The following is a 22,512-nucleotide window of genomic DNA, read 5'->3' as shown; positions in this document are numbered from 1 at the left end:
AGTTTAGATTGGCTATTTATTTATTTTTTTTTTTGATTATTCTTCTTTTTTTGTTTTGGGTTTTTTTTTTTTTTTTCTCACTGCTAACCATTAAACCTCAATCCTGTTAGAGATCCCCAAATCAGTTCTGTGTGCCCCCGCTTTAAATAATATCTCCTCCTGGGATATGCAGTCTTTACTTTCAGTTTCAGTTTTCCAGTTCTAGCTCAGTTCCAATTCATGTGTGACTACAATGCAAGCATTGTAAAACTGTTTTTCTGATCATTTTAAAGCCGAAATGGGAATTTTGTGTCATATTGACCCCCATCACACCTGGCATTAACATTCGGCTTTTAAGACTGGGTCATTTGGAGATGGTCTTAAATGGATTCTGATCACATTTATTAAGCCTGAAATGTGTTTCTTCACAATCAGTCAACAATTTCATATTTTTATTGAATTATTGTTTTTCCTCATTTCTCTCCCAAAGAAAGCGTGCTTTTTCCTGTTTTTTTCCCCCTTCTAACATTACTGAGGGGTTTGCAGTTTATGAAATTGCAGGATATGACAAAATTTTTAACTATCCATTTGCAGTTTTGCAATCAGGTCTTTTTCCAATCACAGTATATTGGAATGAAGGTGTAAATGCAATATGGCTAAAAATGTCTAGACCAGTGGTTCTAAATTATGGAGTACAAGCAGACTTTCAAGGGGTCCACTAAATGACTTAAAAGTATTTAAATTAATAAATTATTATGAATATATTAAAATAATCTAACACTAAATTAAAATAAAGATCAACAAAACAAAATCAATTGTGGTTCACTAGTTTAATATGTCAGCACTACCAGTTCTTTTAAATTAGAAGTTGAAAACAAGCAGTTTTGTCGTAATTACAATACAATAGAAAAACTGGTAATATCCTACATTGGGGGAAGGAGGATCCTTCAAATATTTTGTTGGGCAGTGGGACGCCTTCGAGTCAACAAGGTTGAAAACCACTGGTCTACGTACAATCCGAACATGAAATGCATGTTAATGCCAGCCTTAGAATTTTTTTCCCCCTGATAGAATATAAATCTTCATCCTATAGTCTCGTTTATAATGGCTACAGTAGGATTAAATGCTTGAGTTATAGTTGGTCTCATTGCTGCTCAAGAACAGCTTGTGACACTAATTTGTTTTTCTCTTTTGTTTTGTTTGGGCTGTATTGTTTGCCATAGCATTATGTTGATTTGTGTCCTGTCTTTGTTTTATCTCAGTTCCCATACCTCTCCATCTGACTCCTCCCTTTCTTGCCTCCCTCCTTTCATATCACTTTTCATTGCTTTCTTTTGCCATAACCCCCAGCTTATTAAAAGAACTGAGAACCCCCTTCTTTCTACTTTTATTTGCTGTCTTTTCTGGTACTTGTTTTTTTTTGGTAGAGATCTAGAAGCAGACCACTTTCTGAGAATTCCACTTTGAAGTAGTGTTCTTTTAGAAGCGGATTCCTCATTTTGGTTTGATTCCGTTATTCCACTTTCATCTAGACAAGACTCTTTCTGTTGTTTAAATCTTTCTGATTTAAACTTAGAACCTCAAAATGCCCTTACTCATCCTTTTCATTTTTTTCTATCTTCTAATTATTATTTTGTTTACTTATTTTATGTTGTTGTTTATATATATATATATATATATTAATATTTATATAGATTTAGTCCCACCTTTAATTGATTGTCCTTCTAATGAGCTGGTTTATGATCGGACTGGGTTCCTCAAACACTTTCAAATGCAGCTTCAGAGTATAAGGGCACATGTGATGTTAGAAGTACGTGTGCAGGTATATGCGAATGTGAACTTCTGGGAGCTGCGATTCTGTAGAAAAAGGGTCATGTGCCTTACAATGACTCTGAATCTCAGAGACCACCCTCACTCTTCACCCCTCTAACCAACCCTCCAAACTCCGCCCATTCACACCCCTCCCCCCTTCCTTCTGTGCTTATCCCCTCATTATTCACTCTGCTGTCTGATTGGCCTGTAAAAGCTAAGCAGACCTGAGGCCACACCCAGACACAAATTGGAAAGTCTGGAAGTCACAGCAAGGGTGAGACTTTCTGCTGGAATTCCCTCTATTTCTATTTGATGAATGTTTTTGATTGCCAGTTTACGAACCTAAAGTAAAGAAACTCACCTATGAAGGTAAATTTGGTGCAAACCAACTGAGCGTCTGTGACAGCTGAATTTGTAGTTGTAGAGAATAGCCACACGTGTATCAGTAAATTTGAAGTCACAGACAAAAGTTGCAGACTTGTCATTTTTTTCTCTCTCCCACAAACACAACACAACAGTTACACCTTCTCGAATCCTTCATTGCAGGAGCACAAATCCTATTCTACAGATCACAAATCAAGAAACTCGTACGCTCACATGTTGCTACTATTGCTGCAGTGAATATGGTGCAAAACACATTCACCTGCATCAAAAATGTGAAGTCACGGACGAATTTTGTACATCCACAAATCAGTATTTGAATTCTTGCAATGAGACTTGCACACTTGTAGAATGTTTTCTTATATGTTTTTTTCTCAGATGCTTTTTCTAGCACAAACACAAGTACATAACGACAACGGCTTGAATCTGCTGCTACGAGTCTTAAATGCTCGCAGCAAATCAAAAGTTTTGCGCACTCTCCGTTTTGCATCACATATCTGTATGACAAATGGAGCAAAAGTGATTTGTGCATCTGTAGAGGCAACGGAGGATTTCGTCCACGGACCTCTTGATCAGAAGAGCTATAGTTTGGGTGCCTATCAGGGGAGGGGGGGGGAAAAAACTTCTGGAGCGGAGAACAGCAACCAATAAAGGTTTTTTCTTTCTTTTTCTGAAATCACTCACCGTTATACTGTACAGTACATTTGTTTATAGTTTAAATATTAAACGAGTTTAGCTCCAACCCTGATAAAACTCACCTACCTGTAGCCTTCTAGTAGTCCTAATCAGTGTTGGGCACTAACTAGTTACTAGTAACTTAGTTACTGTAATAATATTACTTTTTGCAGTAACTAGTAACTAATTACTAATAAGATTTCAGTGATAATATTACAGTTACTATCCATAAAACAGCTCAGTTACGTTTGATGCCTCAACCCCGCTGATTTAAAATCCAACAATCAAATAATTCCTAGATTTATTTTCATAATTTTCATGACATGCATGTGATGTCCCCAGTGCAGCAGGCAAGCTTGGAATATGGAAAAGCTTACATTCAGCAGATAGAAATATTGCATTATATTGATTTTGTCAGGAAAAAAGATGATCTGAACACTGATGTGTAAGTTGTGGCTGTACTTTACTCTGGCTTTACATCCCACCCACATCCCTCTGATCAGCATATGGTGCATTATATTACTAGAATTAAAAATATTTTTGAAAAATTAAACCGTTTCTTACAAACTTATGTGATTTGATAAAATACATAATGTAATGAAGAACTTATAATTAGCTTAAAGCTGCACATGACAATTAATGAGATTAATACAACACTTCTACTTGAATGTCACTATCAATCACTATTGAGTGTTTGTGACTGCGATCCAATGTGGATTTTGGCCAAATGATGAGGAAGAAATATGTTATTAGTAATATTCAAGAAGAATTTTATGTGGAAGATACACAGTTACAAATTCTGTGGGGCGTGAAGAAAAAGTAATGTAACTAGTAGTGTAACTAATTACTGTTGCCAGAGAGTAATAAGTAAAGTAACAATATTACTTTTGAAAGGAGTAACTAGTAATGAGTAATAAAACTGCTCAATTTTCTTCAGAAACATCCTCTCAGGTCTTACACATTCCCTGATACTCAAGAAAGAACCACAATGAAGGTAATGACACACAGCATTAAGAATCAATTATGTAAACTTTTGAAGGTTTTCAAAAAACATGTGAATCACATGAATTACAGGAAGACAATGTGTGTGTAATTTGAGGATGTTTTATATTGATGAGTTGCTACCTTATCCGAAAATAATCTATTTAACTTATTAAAAAAAATAAAAAAATCTCTAAACCCATCCTGTGCAGTACAAACAGACTAGAATTATTATGATCAAGTAAAGTAAAGTCGTGACGTATTGTCAAGTATAAGCAGTGAGTAGTGAACAAATGCACACACACACACACACACCGTGAACACACACCCGGAGCAGTGGGCAGCCATTTATGCTGCGGCGCCCGGGGAGCAGTTGGGGGTTCGGTGCCTTGCTCAAGGGCACCTCAGTCGTGGTATTGAGGGTGGAGAGAGCGCTGGACATTCACTTCCCCCCCCCCACAATCCCTGCCGGCCAGGGACTCGAACCCGCAACCTTTGGATTACGAGTCCAATTCTCTAACCATTAGGCCACGACTTCCCTGTGGCAAGTAAACACGGTAAGTATGTAATAATAAGAGAACTGAAGCAGATTTGGCTGTTGTGAAAATTGGAGCCCTACTAGAAGCATGTTGCCAAAACCCCAGTGGGTGATGTATGAGTGACATGTATAAACACTAATGCTAATAATTAATGATAGAAGAACTAGACTATTTAAAATGCATGAAAAGTCATTGTCTCTAGATTTGTGCAACTTTACACTCTGAATGAGTCTTGTACATCTACATTTATAATTCTACCTAGTGCCTCAGATGTGTCTGCAATGTCTTCATCACTGGTGGGGTCATCAATGTCCTGTCCTTCACTCAATAAGTCTTTCACAGATTGATCAAGCTAAAAATTAATAATTTTATGTCAGTGGGGTTTACAAACATTTATCCATCCATCTATCAGCAAAGTACTGCCAAAACAATTGTATAACAATTTCACTGTATTCTCCCAATAATTATCCACCTTTTTCCAAACGTGCATATTGCATTTTAAATTATGGATTGCAATTCAGGTTTGGGAAACTTCCATTCAAAAGAGTTCAATGTGTTCTCTTCCTCCAGATTATTTTCTCTATGTATTTCAGTAATATTTAACACCTCATTAATATTGCTGTGGAAATACACGTCCTGATTTTTTGGATTTACTTGGACGTGACGTGTGGTCAAGTATGGTGTCCCATACTCTGATTATTTGCTCTGCATTTGACCCATCCAAGTGCACACGCTGCAGCACCCGGGGAGAAATTGGGGACACTGGTCATTCACTCCCCCCACCGACAATCCCTGCTGGTACCGAGACTCAAACCCATGACTTCTGCGTTACAAGTCCGACTCTCTAACAATTAGGCCACAACTGCTCCAAATTTCAGCAATTTTATGTCTGCTGAAAGTAATTTTTCTTTAATATTTGATGGTTGAACTGTGAGGAGAATAATGCTACCTTATTGTACCCCATTTTTAAAACACATCACTGATTATTTACAGTTTAACACAAGTTACTCCCATAATTCATGCAAAACGCCATGGGTATAGGAAAAAGGTGGATACATGATGACGCCTACTACATTACTTATTAAACACACATTATCACATGTCATGCCTGTCCATAATATTGCATGCTTACACTGGTCTCAGAGGGGCGTTGGGCAACATGCTTCTTAAAGTCCAAGCTGCTTAAAAGCCATCTCTGCTTCTGTGTTAACCCTTTCTCTCCACTGCCGCTAGGTTTGGGTTTAAGAAGTTTTGTGAACCGAGTCCTTAATGTCATGGCTCTCATTTTAATGTCTTCCACTGAAAATATACAATACATACATTGACACTCAGTCTCCTCACTACATTCGGCTGAATTAATATTATTAAAATATAAATAGGCTATAATAAACTTTTAATGTCCCTTGAAGTATTTTTCTCAAAATGTACAAACAATTATAGAGCTCATAAAGATGTAATGTTTTAACCCTTATGTTCTGTTGAGAGAGTGGACTGCATGTGTATGTGACATACAGAGATTGAGGATATCGTCTTTATGTGAGTGTGTGTGTGAGAGAGTGAGTGTTTGAGAAGGAGGGGGAGGGGTGGTTTGTGGTCGTTTGATACTGATAAGTTGCTATGTTATCTTTTGACAGACATTTAGCAGATGTTCACTGACACTTCAACTGTTTGTTTACATTTGCAAGCCTAGCGCGCTAGCAGCTTTCTATACTCACCTGGGAACGTTACGTTTAAAACAGACGCGATTTCCCCCCAGCTCTTCTCTTTATCGCTACGGTTGTGATACAGCTTTGACACATTAAATAGACAATCATGATGTTGTCACAGCTCAACAAGTTGCTCCTCCATCTCTGCACTCCAACGGATACGTACAGGTTTCGCGGTCGCCATTTCAAATTGTTCGTCACTTCCGTCTCCTTGTAGACTTCTTTCTTATTGGCTATTGTGAATGCACTGACGTAATCATAGCCGTCATCATCCCGATTTAAAATTCTTAATATCAAACATGTTTGATATTAATCGGGGCGGCCCCGATTTTGTGCGAGCAGATCGGGAGGTGCAAAATTCGATCTGTGAACGCCTCACATTACGAGATAATCTGCGCCGAACATCGGGACCGAGCGAGGTGCTCGACAAGATTTCTGCTCCGATTCTCGGGAGAGGAAAATCGGGCTAAAAATCCTGTAGTGTGAGCCAGGCATTACCAGTTCATGTTATCCCCGTTACTATGGCAATCACAAAAAAAGCCTCCTACTGGAATGTATTGCAGATGACATGATCCAGACCACAAACTAGAAAATAATTTTAAAAAAGCAGTAATTGAAAATACTGTTTTGATAACTTAACTCAATAAAATGTGTACATAATGCAGCACAAGTTGCTTTGGAGTAAAGCATCTGGCAAATGCATGAATGTAAATATAATGTAAAATCAAATGTATTTTGGGTTACCTAATTTAAATAAAATTGACAGCTGGCCATTTGATGATTCTGCCCCTCATAGTCACAATCCTGTCAGTGTTATTGTAGTTTATGGTCAGAGAAAAAATTACCATACAATAACAGAACTTACAGGTTATAATAAAATAAACAACATTCATAATATTTGTTAGCCAAACTTCCTATGTATTGTGGGTTAGTGAGCAACAGCCTGTGTCTAATTCGGCTAATATAGTTGATGGTAGCCTGTTGTTAACACCTCTATGATTCAATCACAAGAAAAGACTCCAATACACCTCCATTGCAGGTGAAATTACCAATAGATCAAAATCTGAAAATAAAATACAAAATATGTACATAACAGCGGTGTCTACAAATTTTTTTGCTTTAATATTTTCACGTTAGCTCGCAGCTATATGTAACGTCTGACATAACCTGCGATAAAAAGGCAGTGTAGAATTATTATGCTTCCCTGATTAATTCCCTGATTGATTCGGTAAACTGACCTTATAATTTAACTTACCAGCTGATGTAATCACCGTAAGGATGACTCCAAAAAACTTAGGTGAAAAACAGCATTTAAGACTCGTAGCAGCAGATTCAAGCCGCTGTCGTTATGTACTTGTGTTTGTGCTAGAAAAAGCATCTGAGAAAAAAACATGAAAACACAAAGTGTGCAAGTCTCATTGCAAGAATTCAAATACTGATTTGTGGATGTACAAAATTCGTCCGTGACTTCACATTTTTGATGCAGGTGTGTGAATGTGTTTTGCACCATATTCACTGCAGCAATAGTAGCAACATGTGAGCGTACGAGTTTCTTGATTTGTGATCTGTAGAATAGGATTTGTGCTCCTGCAATGAAGGATTCGAGAAGGTGTAACTGTTGTGTTGTGTTTGTGGGAGAGAGAAAAAAATTACAAGTCTGCAACTTTTGTCTGTGACTTCAAATTTACCGATACACGTGTGGCTATTCTCTACAACTACAAATTCAGCTGTCACAGACGCTCAGTTGGTTTGCACCAAATTTACCTTCATACTCACCGCCAATCTCCGGTGTCGAGCATCAAGCTTTTGTGAACCTAAAGTCTATCATTTAACATCAAGTGTGATCATCCGTATGAATTTAAGACCCCATGAAATTCAACAGGTTTCTTTCCTATTTTGATATATTTACTATTTTGGTCTGTTTGGTTGCAATATAAAGACTACATTTTATTTGTATATCTGCTTAAAGATTATGTTAATATATTGCTATCACACATGATTTTTTTTTTTTTTTGCTATTTTAAAGCAATTTTGATTTCATGGGGCCTTTTTTTTATGAATAATTGGTACAGCTTTGGTTGAAATCAAAATATCTCCTGTTTGCAGATGCAAATTTTGTATGTTCACAATGGTGTGATTCCAGACACATCATCATAAAATTACCGTTAATTACAGATGCATTCAACATAAGGCTATTGTAAATTCTGTAATAAACAAAATTTGCATAAATGTCCTTGAGGGCAAAGACAATAAACTAGACCCTAAATCCATGCCTGAATGAATCCAGATTACAGTTTAGCTCCACATAGTTCATATTTCCTCTTTGTCATTCAGTCTGGCTTTCTTCCCTCGTTCACTCTCTTTATTTCTGCAGACCTCTTCCCGTCTCTCCGTCCGACCCTCCAGTTCTGAGACCCCCAGCGCTGCAGAGTTAGTCAATGCCATTGAGGAGCTGGTCAAAAGCAAAATGGTAAGAAGTGCACAGATATATATATAATATAATACTACAATATACCCATCATCTTATTTGACTGGACTGATTTCTCATGTCCACGCAGGCTCTGGAGGACAGACCCAGCTCTTTGTCTATGGAGCAAGGGGACAGCAGCAGCCCCTCTTTCAACCCATCTGATAACTCCCTCCTCTCTTCCTCCTCTCCGATCGATGAGATAGAGGAACGCAAGACCGGCTTCCTCAAGAGACGGCAGTATGTCATCACGCTCTTCTTTCTCTGTTATTGTCCTCATTCATTGTCAGTGTCTATAACATGTATCCCCTTTCTCCTTTTAGTTATGTCCTGCTGGAACTGATTGAGACAGAGAGGGACTATGTGAGAGATCTCAGTTTGGTCGTGGAGGTAAATGATTACTGTTCACAGGATGCTGAGATACAGGGAGTGGTCATGTGACTAGATCCGAAGTTCATACATGTTGCGTGTGTCTGGTAGGGCTACATGACCAGGATGAGGGAGGATGGAGTTCCAGATGATATGAAAGGAAAAGACAAAATAGTTTTTGGAAACATTCAGCAGATATACGACTGGCACAAAGAGTAAGTATTATATTTTCAGTTATTTTTAAATGATGTACATTGATGGGGGAAAAATTAGCAATTTTATGGCAGTTCATTTTAAGCAAATTTATGACAGATATTGAATAGATTTTTTAACCCTTAATGTTTCAGTTTCTTTCTGGGAGAGCTTGAGAAGTGCCTTGAGGATCCTGACCGGCTCGGCCCTCTCTTCGTCAAACATGTAAAATGTTTAAGCTTTTTTAGGCAACCAACCAAACTTTTTTTCTGTAATATGATATTGTGCTTACTCATGAACTCATCATGCCTTTCAGGAGCGGAGACTGCACATGTACATTGTTTACTGCCAGAACAAACCTAAATCTGAGCATATTGTCTCAGAGTATATCGACACCTATTTTGAGGTGCGTAACTGAAGTCTTTAGTCTGATTTGAACATCATTTCTGCCCATTACAGAGCTTTTATTTCCTTATGAACTATATTTTGCATTTATGTCAGTATATACCACCAAATAGAAATCACATAGAATGTAATCAAATATTTATAATGTCATATTGAATAAATGCATTAGATGTAAGTATCAAGATCCGTTTTTGACCCTCTCTTGCAGGATCTGAAGCAGTGTCTGAGTCACAGGCTTCAGATCACTGATCTGCTCATTAAACCCGTGCAGAGAATCATGAAGTACCAGCTGCTGCTTAAGGTTTGTCCATCTGGTCCACTGCATCTCATTGTTTTAGCCCTATTGACAGAGTTGTTAGTCTAATCATGATTCTGATGTCTCTGTTTTGGTTTATTTATTTACAGGAGTTCCTCAAATTTTCCAAAAAAGTTGGAATTGATTCAGTAGAATTGGAGGTTAGTTTTTTCTGTGCTATATTCTACAATTCAAAAGTTTGGGATCAATGTGTTTTAAATGTTTTTGTCCTATTGTAATGTGTATTGTGCTCAACACGTTTGTATTTATTTGATCAAAAATGCAGTACAAAAACAATATTGTAAAATATATTATTGCAATTTAAACCTGTTTTCTATTTTAATATAATTTAAAAAGTAATTTATTCCTGTGAATGCAAAGGTGAATTTTCAGTGGCCATTACTCCAGTCTTCAGTCACATGATCCTTCAGAAATCATCCTAATATGCAGATTAGCAGCTCAAGAAACATTTCTTATTATTATCAATGTTGAAAACAGTTTTAGTAACAGCTTAATATTTTTTTCTTCGATGAATAGAAAGTTTAAAAGTATAAATCTTTATCTTTTGTAACATAATGCATATCTTTACTGTCACTTTAGATCAAGTTAATGTCTCCTTGTCAAATAAAAGAATAAATAAATGTATATGTAATATATATTATATATGTATAAGCTATATATATATATGTATATATATATATATACAGTGCCCTCCAAAAGTATTGGAACAATAAGGCCAATTCCTTTATTTTTGTTGTAGACTGAAAACATTTGGGTTTGACATCAAAATATGAATATGAGATGAGAGATTAACGTTTCAGCTTTTATTTACAGGTTATTTTCATCTGGATCTGATACACAATTTAGAAGATAGCACCATATATATATATAGATATATATTGTATATATGTGTATATTTATATATTGATTGGTTGTCGTATTTATACTGATGACGTTATTGATGTGTTGTAGAAAGCGGTTGAGGTCATGTACATTGTACCAAAAAGATGCAACGACATGATGAATGTTGGTCGACTCCAGGGATTTGATGTAAGATTGCTGTGACCGTTTTTATCAGGAGATTATTATCAAGAACAATTGTGGTGTTTTACATGTGAATTATTTCATTTGATCAGTCTCTCTGTCCTTCACAGGGAAAGATCATTGCTCAGGGGCGTCTCTTCCTGCAAGACACCTTCATGGTGGCTGAACCGGATGGTGGCCTGCTGAACAGAATGAAAGAGAGAAGAGTCTTCCTCTTTGAGCAGATTGTCATCTTCAGTGAACCTTTAGATAAAAAGAGGGGCTTCTCGATGCCTGGTTACCTGTACAAATACAGCATCAAGGTACAGGCATCCTCGTCTGACAGTTTCTTGGTTGCTAATTTTATCTTGTTAGATTTGGTGATAAATCTAAAATTGTATAAAGAAGGTCAAAACATTCTGTTTGTATGTTTGTAGGCGAGCTGTCTGGGGCTTGAGGATAGTGTGGATGGAGACCCATGTAAATTCGCACTGACCTCCAGAATGTCCAATGGCAGCAAAGAGGCCTTTATTCTGCACTCAAGCAACCCTGGAGTCCGACAAGTCTGGATGTTGCAGATCAGCCAAATCCTGGAGAGCCAACGCAATTTCCTCAATGGTACAGCAACTAGCAATACTTTTAAGCATATAGAAGTCTTTAAATAATCTAGAAATCATCTTGAATTGAACTTGAACTAATAAAATACTATATACATGTCAAGTTCATGAAGTCTAATGCATTATCTAATGCTAATGAGTTGACATTATCTTTAGGTTGGTTTTGCAAGTCTTTTTTTGCCTGTTACACCCTCCTAAAATCTGGATAATCTGAGATGTTATGCTCATGAGCAAATTCATTGTCCTCACTAGATGTCTTTCCTCCTGTAGCGCTTACATCTCCTATAGACTACCAGAGGAACCATGTCGAGGGGCCTGGTGTCACAGGCAGCATACAGGCTGGAGGTAGCGGGGGTCAGGTCATGGTCCCCGGAGGAGGCGGAGGGCCCCCGGCTGGGTCGGGTTCCCGCTCCCGCCCCTCCCGTATCCCCCAGCCCTCGCGCTTGCCTCAACCACTCCGTCATCACTCTCCCGCCCTGGGGCCCGGAGCCCATGAGCCTGACGGCCCCGACAAAATATCAGGTATGTCCCCAAGACCTCTCTCCAGGGGTCCCTCACCCTCTTGCACCACAGAGCCTGATCCAAAGGTGAAGGTTCCTGCGAGCCCTCACTCCAAACAGACGGACTCTACAGAAAGCGCTTCCAAAGAGAGCAGGGATGGAGTCGGCAAAGCCCAGATCCCTCGAGCCACTGTGGCCCCACTAGTACTGGTCAAACCCAGACCTGGAACGGTCTCGCCTATGGCCTCCCCATTAGCCACACCAGCTTTCAAAGACTCCATCCCACCCTGCAGTCCTGGGCCAAAGACGGGCGGCAGCTCCACCTCGTTCTGGAGCTCCGTTCCCGCATCCCCTGCCAGCAGGCCTGGTTCCTTTACTTTCCCCGGGGAAGCATGTGACACACTGGGACGGCAAAACCAGAACCAAAGTCACCGGCATTCCACCCACAGTAAGGACGCAGACCGCATGAGTACCTGCTCTTCTGCCAGTGAGCAATCTGTCCAGTCCACTCAGAGCAACGGGGTAAGAGACACTCCTGCCCCGGTTGGCCGCAGCGCTTCAGCTCAACTCTGCTCCTGTCTTCCCTCATGAATGAATCTCTAACCCACCTGGATTCTGTCTCATTTCTGCCTCTCCTAACCTGGTTTCTACTCTGTGGACTTCCAACAGATCCTTTGCTCTGCATCTCAGAATTCTAACACAGTTCTGCTTCTGGCCAGATACTAACTGTTTATTGAGTTGTAAAACAAGAAATAGGTTTTCCCTTCCTTAAAAAGAAGCTCTTAACTTCAAGCTTTCTTTGTGGTATGTACAAGAAAATCAGCTTTTCTAAAAGAATAAAAGTATGGTCAGGTTTACTGTCGTTTTCATAATATTCGTGGGTGAAATACAGTAATTTCAATAGAAATAGCCACGAGCGGAAATTTTGCATCAGGGTGAAAGATTTCTGGACACAGATTTCTTAAAGGGATAAGTCACCTTTATGTCGTTCCAAACCTGTAAGACCTTCGTTCATCTTCGGAACACAAATTAAGATATTTTTGATGAAATCTGAGTTTTCTGACCCTCCATAGACAGCAACGCAACTATCATGTTCAAGGCTCAGAAAGGTAGTAAGGACATCGTTAAAATAGTCCATGTGACATCAATGGTTCAACCATAATGTTATGAAGCTGCGAGAATACTTCTGTGTGCAAAGTAAACAAAAATAATGATTTTATTCAACAATTCTACTCCATGTCAGTTTCTGACGCACATTCATGAGAGAACCACGACACATGCGCACCACATCCGGGGTTCCACGTCAGAATGCACGACGAAGACTGATATGGAAGAGAGTTTTTCTTTGTGCACAAAGTATTCTCTTAGCTTCAAAAAATTAAGGTTGAATCATTGATGTCACATGGACTGTTTTAACAATGTCCTTTCTACCTTTCTGGGCCTTGAACATGGTAGTTGTGTTGCTGTAAATGGAGGGTAGGAAAGCTCTCAGATTTCATCAAAAATACCTTAATTTGTGTTCTGAAGATGAACGAAGGTCTTGCGAATTTGGAAAGACACAAATCTTCATGAATTCTGTAATTCATTTTTGGGTAAACTATCCCTTTAATGGTTTAAATTAGTCACATGGATTTGCTACATTGACCACAGAAAGCTGCTTGATTAGAAAGTGACTTCTGTGTGAGCTTTGCTTCATAAATCGATTCACTATACTATTGACAATAGACACTGGGCTTTTTTGTCCACAAAATTTTGCTAATGTGACCGCATCTTAACTGTTAATCTTACAGACCTAATGCAGGAAACATCTGTGGATGTTTTAATTCTGCTGATCATGTGACCTACTTCCAAATTTGAGATCTTTTTAACAGGCTACTGTAACTAACATGGATTCTTGTCTCTCTTTCTTTTCTGTTTCTTATCTTTTCTTTGACTATTCTCGTTTAATAATGCATGTTTTCAATGCAGTGCACTTGCAGGATCAATCAAAAGTTGTAAATATTATTGAGCATGGGAGTTATTATGGAATGTTTTGTCATCATCTAATACCAAAAATGAAATCCAAAAGCCCTCATGTTCTGTTTTGGGTCTGAGAGACCTTAAGACTCTATTTTGTTACCATTGAAGCATCAAGCTGAAACGTTTCCTAATCTAATGAAAACTGATTTTAACTTTATAAAATACTTCAAATGTCCTCCCTAACAAATATTGCATTATTTATAGGGGAGAGACCTAGAGATTTATTAAACAATTATTTAAATTAAAGATGAAAATAATGATATTCATATCATCATTTTCTGATTGTTTAAACAGACCATGAGGGTTAATAAGTAAATGTGGAAATACTGTCATTTACCCTTAGGAAAACCTACAGTGTTGTACACTACAGGTATTGTGTTAAAAGTATAAGGTGTCTCTAATATTAAGACCTGTATGTGTGTCTGTTTGTCCACAGAGTGAAAGCAGCAGCAGCAGTAATATCTCCACCATGTTGGTGACTCAGGACTATGTGGCTCTGAAAGAGGATGAGATAAATGTAGGTCAAGGGGAGGTGGTGCAGATCCTGGCCTCCAATCAGCAGAACATGTTCTTGGTGTTTCGCGCCGCTACCGACCAATGCCCAGCTGCCGAGGGCTGGATCCCTGGATACGTGCTGGGCCACACCTCCGCCATTATCCCTGATGTACCAGAGGGGACCATTAAGTAAGAGCTCGCCTCTAACCGTTTACATAACACATTCTGCAATAACATCAAACCTATTTTAGTTACATGCCTTTAGTGGTTATCATCTGTTGGATATTTAATATGTTGTAATAATTTTAAACATTCACTTTCCAGCAGGAAATCATCATCATGGCATACATCCCTCCGTATTCGAAAGAAGTCAGAGAAAAGAGAGAAGGAAAATAAAAAAGAGGCCAAGCTTGAAAATGGATACAGGAAATCCAGAGAGGGACTAACCAACAAGGTCTCTGTAAAGGTAACACTAATCTGTCTCTAATGTTAATTTATAGAAAAAGCCCTCAGAAAAATGTATGCTCAAAACTTTGTTTTCCATTTTGCAGCTTCTAAATCCCAATTATATATATGATGGTAAGTTCAAAATGTTTAAGTCCATCATTCTGTTTGTTTAGAATTATATATATTAAAAAAGTCATAAACATAATAAGGGGTTGATGTAGATCTTTTTCCTCCAGTTCCCCCGGAGATCCTCGTCCCGCTGAGTGATGTGACCTGTGATAAAGGGGAGTGTGTCACACTGAGGTGTAAAGTGTGTGGCCGCCCCAAAGCCACAGTCACATGGAATGGACCCGATCAGAAAACACTCACCAACAACGGCCACTTTAGCATAGCCTACAGGTGCGGACAAACAGACAAAAAAATGTAGGAGAAAAAACAATGTCTTTCAGTTTTGGTGATATGCGTACAGTATATAATGTTATTATTTTATCAATATTGTTACGTGCCTTCCTAGTCTATGCTCAGGAGGGGGGTAACGGGGAAGTCGTGGCCTAATGGTTAGAGAGTCGGACTTGTAATCCAAAGGCTGCGGGTTCGAGTCCCCGGTCGGCAGGAATTGTAGGTGGGGAGAGTGAATGTCCAGCGCTCTCTCCACCCTCAATACCACGACTGAGGTGCCCTTGAGCAAGGCACCGAACCCCCAACTGCTCCCCGGGCGCTGCAGCATAAAATGGCTGCCCACTGCTCCGGGTGTGTGTTCACGGTGTGTGTGTGTTCACTGCTGTGTGTGTGCACGTTGGATGGGTTAAATGCAGAGCACGAATTCAGAGTATGGGTCACCATACTTGGCTGAATGTCACTTCACTTTTTTCACTTTAAAAATTGGGGGCTCGTCCATCTGTTAAAATTATTCGAATTCGAACATCCATTTTATATTTCATTATTGCGAACTCCGCTGTCTCGTTATTTAATGTATAGTTAAGTTTTGTTTGGCTGCTTTAAACTTTGGTTCGTGAGGAAGATCTATATTATTGAAAATATGGATTTCGATTTGATAAAGTTCACTCTGTCTCCTCCTTTGAAGTTCAACTGTTGTCGAAAAAAAGATCTGCTTTTAATAGCTGACTTTTATAACATGACAGTTTCTAGAGGCGCACGTAAACGAGCAATAAAAGAGTTGTAAAGCAAGTTAGTAGAGGCAGGTATCTTCCCAGAGCAAACACTAGAGCAATACTAGATTGTGATATTAAGTTGTGCAACTTTCTAAACTCACAAAACAAAGTTAAAAACAACAGAAGTCTTACCTTCCTCCCTTTCTAACCAAAACAGAAAACATGAACATTAAAAAAAATGCATCCACCAAATTGTGAATTTACCTGAGTAAAAAAGAGCAACAACATCTTTTCAAAGATTCAAAGGTAAATACGTTGTACACTAACAACCAGAAGGCCAACAGACCAACTACCAGCACACGTGATAATGTCTGGGACAGGAGAAAACAGTCTCAGGAGGCAGCGATGGCAAAGAAGGGGCATCTTCACAGGGAGTCTCCAGCTTAATCCACAAGCTCTCCCTCCAGCAGCCAATCAGAGCTAGCCAGTAGTTGATGACAATTAGGACCAGCTGATCTTTAAGCTTTGCATGGAGTAGAGGGAGGAGAGAGAGAGAGTGCAAAAACAAAACACAAAAATGCAAACTGTATCAATATCAAATTCTGCACAAATGTAACAAAATAAAAAGTAATTACGTCTTGGGACATAACAATATACATTTATATACTGCTTTGTTTTAAGGACCTCAGTAAGTTTTTGTTAATTTCTGTAATAAGAGTTATTTGATTAAATATTAGTTTTTTTCCTCTGCAAGCAAGAAGAAAATACTGAATAAGATTGATCTTATTGTGTTTTTTGTAGTTATTAAACTCAGTTTTTGCTAATGTAATGGTTTTGTTTTCTGCATAAATCATTATTTCTTTCTGCTGCATCGCAGTGAGACTGGCGAGGCCACTCTGCGTATCGTAGGTGTGACCTCAGAGGATGATGGCATGTACACCTGCATTGCAACGAATGACATAGGCAGTGTGACATCATCAGCCAGTCTCAGAGTGTTGGGTAAGAATGTGTTCTCCTTCAAACTGGCAGTGCAAACAGTCCACCTGGTGTTTCAAAGATCTATCTGTGCAAGGCTATGAACTTAACTGGACTGCCTTTCACAGGAACTACTAGCGATGGAATCCGGGTCATGTGGAAAGACAACTTTGAGTCCTTCTACACTGAGGTAGCAGAGCTGGGCAGGTGAATATTTGGGAATATGGGAATATTTATACACAGTTATGATATCACATGGATTCCTCTATAAAAACCAGAGAAACATTGCAATTGTGTTAATGTTGTTTCTCTCTCTTAGGGGAAGGTTCTCTGTAGTAAAACGCTGTGACCAGAGGGGATCAAAGCGCACAGTAGCGGTCAAGTTTGTGAATAAGAAACTCATGAAGCGAGACCAGGTCACCCACGAGTTCATCGTCCTACAGAGACTCCAGCACCCTCACCTAGTCAGACTACTGGACACCTTTGAGACCTCCAGCAGCTATGCACTGGTCCTTGAGATGTGAGAGCTCACATACACACACACACACACACACACACTTTAATATCAGAATGGACTGTGTCACACTCAGATATGTATGTGACCTTGTGTATTGTGTGATTGTTCAGGTCTGATCAGGGCCGTCTACTGGACTACATTGTGAGCTGGGGGAACCTCACTGAGGAAAAAGTGGCCTTTTACCTCCGGGACATTTTAGAAGCTTTGCAATACCTGCACAACTGCAGAATAGTTCATCTGGATTTAAAGGTTAGTGTTACATGTAATTGAATAATTCATAAACAATTAATAAATAAAATATAAAACATTAAAGCTGCAGTCCGTAAGTCTCCATCTCTGTTGAAAACCTAGTATTGCAGCCAGGTGCGGCTTCGGCACGGCTTCAATCCTTTTTTTGATTGATCTTAGGAAATATTCTAATATTTAGAGATACTGGATTTTTGACTTTCATGAGCTGTAAGCTCTAATCATCAAAATTAAAACAAAAAACTTTTGAAATGTTTTACTTTACATGTAATGAATCTAGAAAATATGAAAGTTTCACTTTTTGAAATGTTACAATAAAAAAATTAACTTTTTCACGATATTCAATTTTTTTGAGATGCACCTGTATTGTCATCTGAACAGGTAAGCAAGCCTGCCACGTTTGTTCTGAACAACTGAGGAAAAAAGCATTACAATAAATCGCGCTACCAGTGGTGATTTAATCGAAAGTTCGGTTAGCTCATATCACATCAAACTGTGAAAATTATTATTATTGTTATACTTTATTCTCAAATTATTAATGTTAACAACATCAGCATTGCGTCACTATGGGTATAGTGTGTATTAGCGTGTAGATTTCAATTTCTGTACAGTCTAATCTAATTGTCATACCATTCAAATTTCATATTAAGAAATTCTTTTAACCCCAAAAGCAAACTATGCTCCTTTCGAAATTATTTTCTTTAGAATACAAATCTTGTGTAATCCCAGGCTATCTGTACTCAGAAGCACGTTTAAAACTGGAATATAATTTAATTTCATTCACACGTGTTTCATAAACACATAATCCTTTCTGGATCACAATCCGCCATCAAAATGATACATTTAATTATTCTAGCTGCTGTGAGAAAAGGCTATAAACGATGCGCCACCTGCAGGATCCTCACATGCGATAGCCTACTAGCCGGGACAACTTCTTTGTTTACAGACGTGACATAATGACGCAGTGCCATGCTCGAATTTCCCGCGAAAACCTACCCGTTCCACTCAAATTAGAAAACATTATTATGTGCTAACTGTTGTGAATCGGGCTAAAGTAAGGCGATAGTTTTGAACACTGGCTGGTTATGTACTTTCTCAAATATTGATTTCGGATCATTTTTAACAAAAAAAAGTTACGGACTGCAACTTTAATAAATATAATTAAGCAATAAATATAAGTTAATAAACATTTTTATAATAAATTGTAAGTTATTTTATTTTTTTCTTATGAATGCTTGCATGATTACTTTTATTTTTATGTAAAGCACTTTGAATTATTACTGTCTTTTGAATGTGTTTATTTTAATTAGCATGCTGGCAGCATGCTCTCTTTAGAAGTTGTTCATTTTTAAAGCACTGCTACAGCAATACACCTTTAGATAGATGTTTTTGAACAAAAGGATGTCGTCCCTTAAAGGGATAGTTCACCCCAAAATGAAAATTCTGTCATTAATTACTCATCCTCATGTCATTCCAAACCCGTAAGACATTTGTTCATCTCCGGAACACAAATTAAGATATTATCCCAGAAATGTAGCAAGGACATTGGTAAAACGGTCCATGTGACATCAGTGGTTCAACTTAAATTTTGTGAAGCTACGAGAATACTTTTTGTACGCAAAGAAAATGAAAATTATTTATTCAACAATTCTTCTCCCCAAGTGACCCCTTCTGGCATTTTGGAGAGAACCACGATGCATGTGTGCAATGCAAACAGCGTTGTTTACATAAAGGAGAAAATGCATGCATGCTGAACATACACAATGCTGATTAAGTTGATTATGTTCTGGGGAAAGCGCGCACATGTATCACGGTACTATCCAAAATGGTGGAAAATAGTAACTTGGGGAGAAAAATGGTTGAATAAATTGTTATTTTTGTTTTGTTTGCACGCAAAAAGTGTTCTCGTAGCTTTGCAAAACTGAAGTTGAGTCACTGATGTCACATGTACTGTTTTATTGATGTCCTTACTATGTTTCTGGACCTGGGAACAGTTTTGTTGATGTCTATGGAGGGTCTGAGAGCTCTCAGATTTCGTAAAAAAAAATCTTAATTTGTGTTCCGAAGATGAACAAAGGTCTTACAGGTTTGGAACGATATGAGGGTGAGTAATTAATGACAGCATTTTTATTTTTGGGTGAACTATCCCTTTAAGGAAAACATGCGAGATCTGGTGGATCGAAAATGTTTATTTATTCAGGGCTTCCCTACAAGAGTTATAGAACTTGCCATTCAGACAACCTACAGACTAGTTTATTTAAAAAATCTTACAAAGTGATGCTAATTTCCCACTTTCTGATCAGCCTGAAAACCTTGTGGTGGACCAGAGCCCCTCCCAGCCGATGGTGAAACTGACAGACTTCGGTGACGCAGTGCAACTGAACTCGACCCCTTACGTTCACCCTCTGCTGGGCAGCCCAGAGTTTGCGGCCCCCGAGCTGGTTCTGGGGGATCCCATCTCTCTCTCCTCTGATTTATGGAGTCTGGGCGTGGTAACGTACGTGATTCTGAGCGGGGCGTCTCCGTTCTTAGACGAGAGCGTGGAGGAGACGTGCCTCAACATCTGTCGCCTAGACTTCAGTTTCCCCGACGACTACTTCCAGGGCGTGAGCCAGGCGGCACGGGATTTCATGTGCCTGCTTCTCAGGGCCGAACCTTCCAAGCGGCCCCCGGCCACCACCTGCCTACAGGATCCCTGGCTGAGACCTGGAGGTGGCCGTCGCTCGGCCGAATGCATCGATACCTCTAGACTCATCTCCTTCATTGATCGGCGCAAACACCAGAACGACCTGCGGCCCCTCGGAGGCATAAGAGCCTTCCTGCAAAGCAGGCTACAGCCCAGGATTTGACCCGAGAAATTTCATCCTCTTTCTGATGCCAATTAAGACTTCAGTCCTGAGCCTATCAAAATGTGTGCTGACAACCATATCTGCCAATCAGAGCCTTCGTCTTCGTTTAGATCGATAGTCCTTTCCCAGTTTGCTGCTGCCTTGTTTCCAATTTCATGAAGACTTTTACGCAGAGATTAAAACAATGGAATATAAATATAAATATATATATAATATTTCTCTGATTTGCTGAATGATCAACAAATCTACATAAATGGACTAATATTTTGTGTAGAACAAAATGTACCTGCACAAACGTGGCAGAGGTTTTTGAAGAAAGCGATGCAAATGCAATTTAGCAAGGAGAACAACCTTTTTTCACTTTCTGTTTTGCCTGAGCCAGAGAGCAAGTGGCTGTTTTTGTGCTTTTACAGCGTTCGACTCTGAACATTTCTTAATGAACCTTTAGAGAAAAATGAACAGTGCATAATAACGATGACATTTTCAGGTACATCTTTCAATAAAATCAGTTACATCAACTCAAGTCTGAATGAACGCAACACTCAAATCGTGAGCAAATGAGTAGTTGAAGCGTTTTAAGTGAAAGCTTGTTTTGGTCTCCTAGTGTAATTAGTTGCTTATTTCAACAATGATGATTACGCCACATTTAGCTGCGAAATTTTTAACGGCTGCAAGTCTTTTTTTTGTTTTTTTACGACTAGAGCAAATTGTGTTGTGCAATCTACAGATGTATACGCCTTATTCTATACTATGTGTCTGCCCTGTTTCTTTCTTTCCTTTTTAAATGCAATGTCACATAGGGTGGAGAGCAGAACTCCAGTGGGAGATAGCCATAGGGCGGCCAGACGTCTGTGCTCATCAGCTGCAGACGGGACAGCATTGAAGAATGACTGAATACTGTAAATGCACTCACATTGTTTCCGGTTCTTATCACGTGCAATGTTGCAACTTCGATGGTTTATGCAACTATTTATGAAGACATTCGTTATACCTTTAATAAAAACATAGAATAGCACGTACTCGGTACTGCAGTTCTGCTGTTGTTTATTTAATCCGGTCTTTATCGTTAAGTATTATAGCCCTGTCATTCTACAGGGTTGTTGTCTACATGGCACTTATGCTAGTCACTTTTCTGTTGATATACATATTGGTATGCCAAAGCTCTCCATGCTTTATGAGAATTAGTTTTTCTTTTTCTTTTTGTTCCCCGACGAACATTTTATACCTTCGGTAGCTATGACTGGTTATTTACACGAGTTATTCATAGCTTTACATTCAGGAAGAATTGTTTTTCTTTGTTTATTTTCCTCTGTGTCCATGTTATAGACATTTCACAGATCAAACTTTTTATATTTTGTGCATTATTGGAGTATTTCTGAAACGCACCTCCCATTTAGATTAGGCAGTCCTTGACATGAGAATAATTTCGTCATGGCAAGATATCATGGACAAAAAAATGTGAAGCCTTTAAATTGATATTTATCTTCTCATAGAGATAGTTTTAATGCAAATGTAGGTCCTTTTAGTTGTAAGGCCTCTGATAGTTTTTGGTGACAGGTTAGTCATAAGAAGCTCTCAACAGTTTAAGTTGTCACTGGAACGATATTGGTTTGCAGTCTGTAACCTCAGCTCTCAGTACGTTGATTTCCAGTGATCCTCGCGTCATACATCAGTCAACTGTTATATTTGAGATTTTGAAGCGTTATGAAATGTTTGAGTGGTGGACAGTGACTCTTTCCCGGTAGGAAGGAACATTGTTAATTCATCTGTATAGACCCAATTCATCATGTCCCCTAATTTATTTGTCATTGTAAAGTTGTACAGATGCCTTTGCAGCGTGGGAACTTGGACTGGATACATTTTTTAAAGTGTTTCATTGAATGTCTAATTTTAGTTCTAATCTCACTGTAT

General features: G+C 38.7%; 1 protein-coding gene across 2 annotated transcripts in view; it reads left to right on the top strand.

Moving 5' to 3' along the window:
• trioa (trio Rho guanine nucleotide exchange factor a) overlaps positions 1–21,813 on the top strand; it is a 104,918-nt gene extending 83,105 nt beyond the window's left edge. For both annotated transcript variants that reach the window (XM_079381124.1, XM_079381123.1), the window contains 21 exons: positions 8,448–8,543; positions 8,632–8,780; positions 8,864–8,930; positions 9,021–9,124; positions 9,257–9,326; positions 9,418–9,507; positions 9,715–9,807; positions 9,912–9,962; positions 10,774–10,851; positions 10,956–11,147; positions 11,262–11,442; positions 11,712–12,463; positions 14,397–14,644; positions 14,780–14,921; positions 15,007–15,034; positions 15,139–15,301; positions 16,892–17,013; positions 17,118–17,196; positions 17,309–17,509; positions 17,617–17,755; positions 20,056–21,813. In XM_079381124.1, coding sequence (XP_079237250.1) covers positions 8,448–8,543; positions 8,632–8,780; positions 8,864–8,930; positions 9,021–9,124; positions 9,257–9,326; positions 9,418–9,507; positions 9,715–9,807; positions 9,912–9,962; positions 10,774–10,851; positions 10,956–11,147; positions 11,262–11,442; positions 11,712–12,463; positions 14,397–14,644; positions 14,780–14,921; positions 15,007–15,034; positions 15,139–15,301; positions 16,892–17,013; positions 17,118–17,196; positions 17,309–17,509; positions 17,617–17,755; positions 20,056–20,601 — 3,591 coding nt within the window. In that variant the 3' untranslated portion in view covers positions 20,602–21,813. The remainder of the gene's footprint in view (positions 1–8,447; positions 8,544–8,631; positions 8,781–8,863; positions 8,931–9,020; positions 9,125–9,256; positions 9,327–9,417; positions 9,508–9,714; positions 9,808–9,911; positions 9,963–10,773; positions 10,852–10,955; positions 11,148–11,261; positions 11,443–11,711; positions 12,464–14,396; positions 14,645–14,779; positions 14,922–15,006; positions 15,035–15,138; positions 15,302–16,891; positions 17,014–17,117; positions 17,197–17,308; positions 17,510–17,616; positions 17,756–20,055) is intronic.
• Positions 21,814–22,512: the final 699 nt, after the last annotated feature.

Source organism: Barbus barbus (assembly GCF_936440315.1).
Source record: "Barbus barbus genome assembly, chromosome: 27".
NCBI classification, from domain to species: Eukaryota; Metazoa; Chordata; class Actinopteri; order Cypriniformes; family Cyprinidae; genus Barbus; species Barbus barbus.
This window is presented reverse-complemented; position numbering and strand designations above follow the sequence as displayed.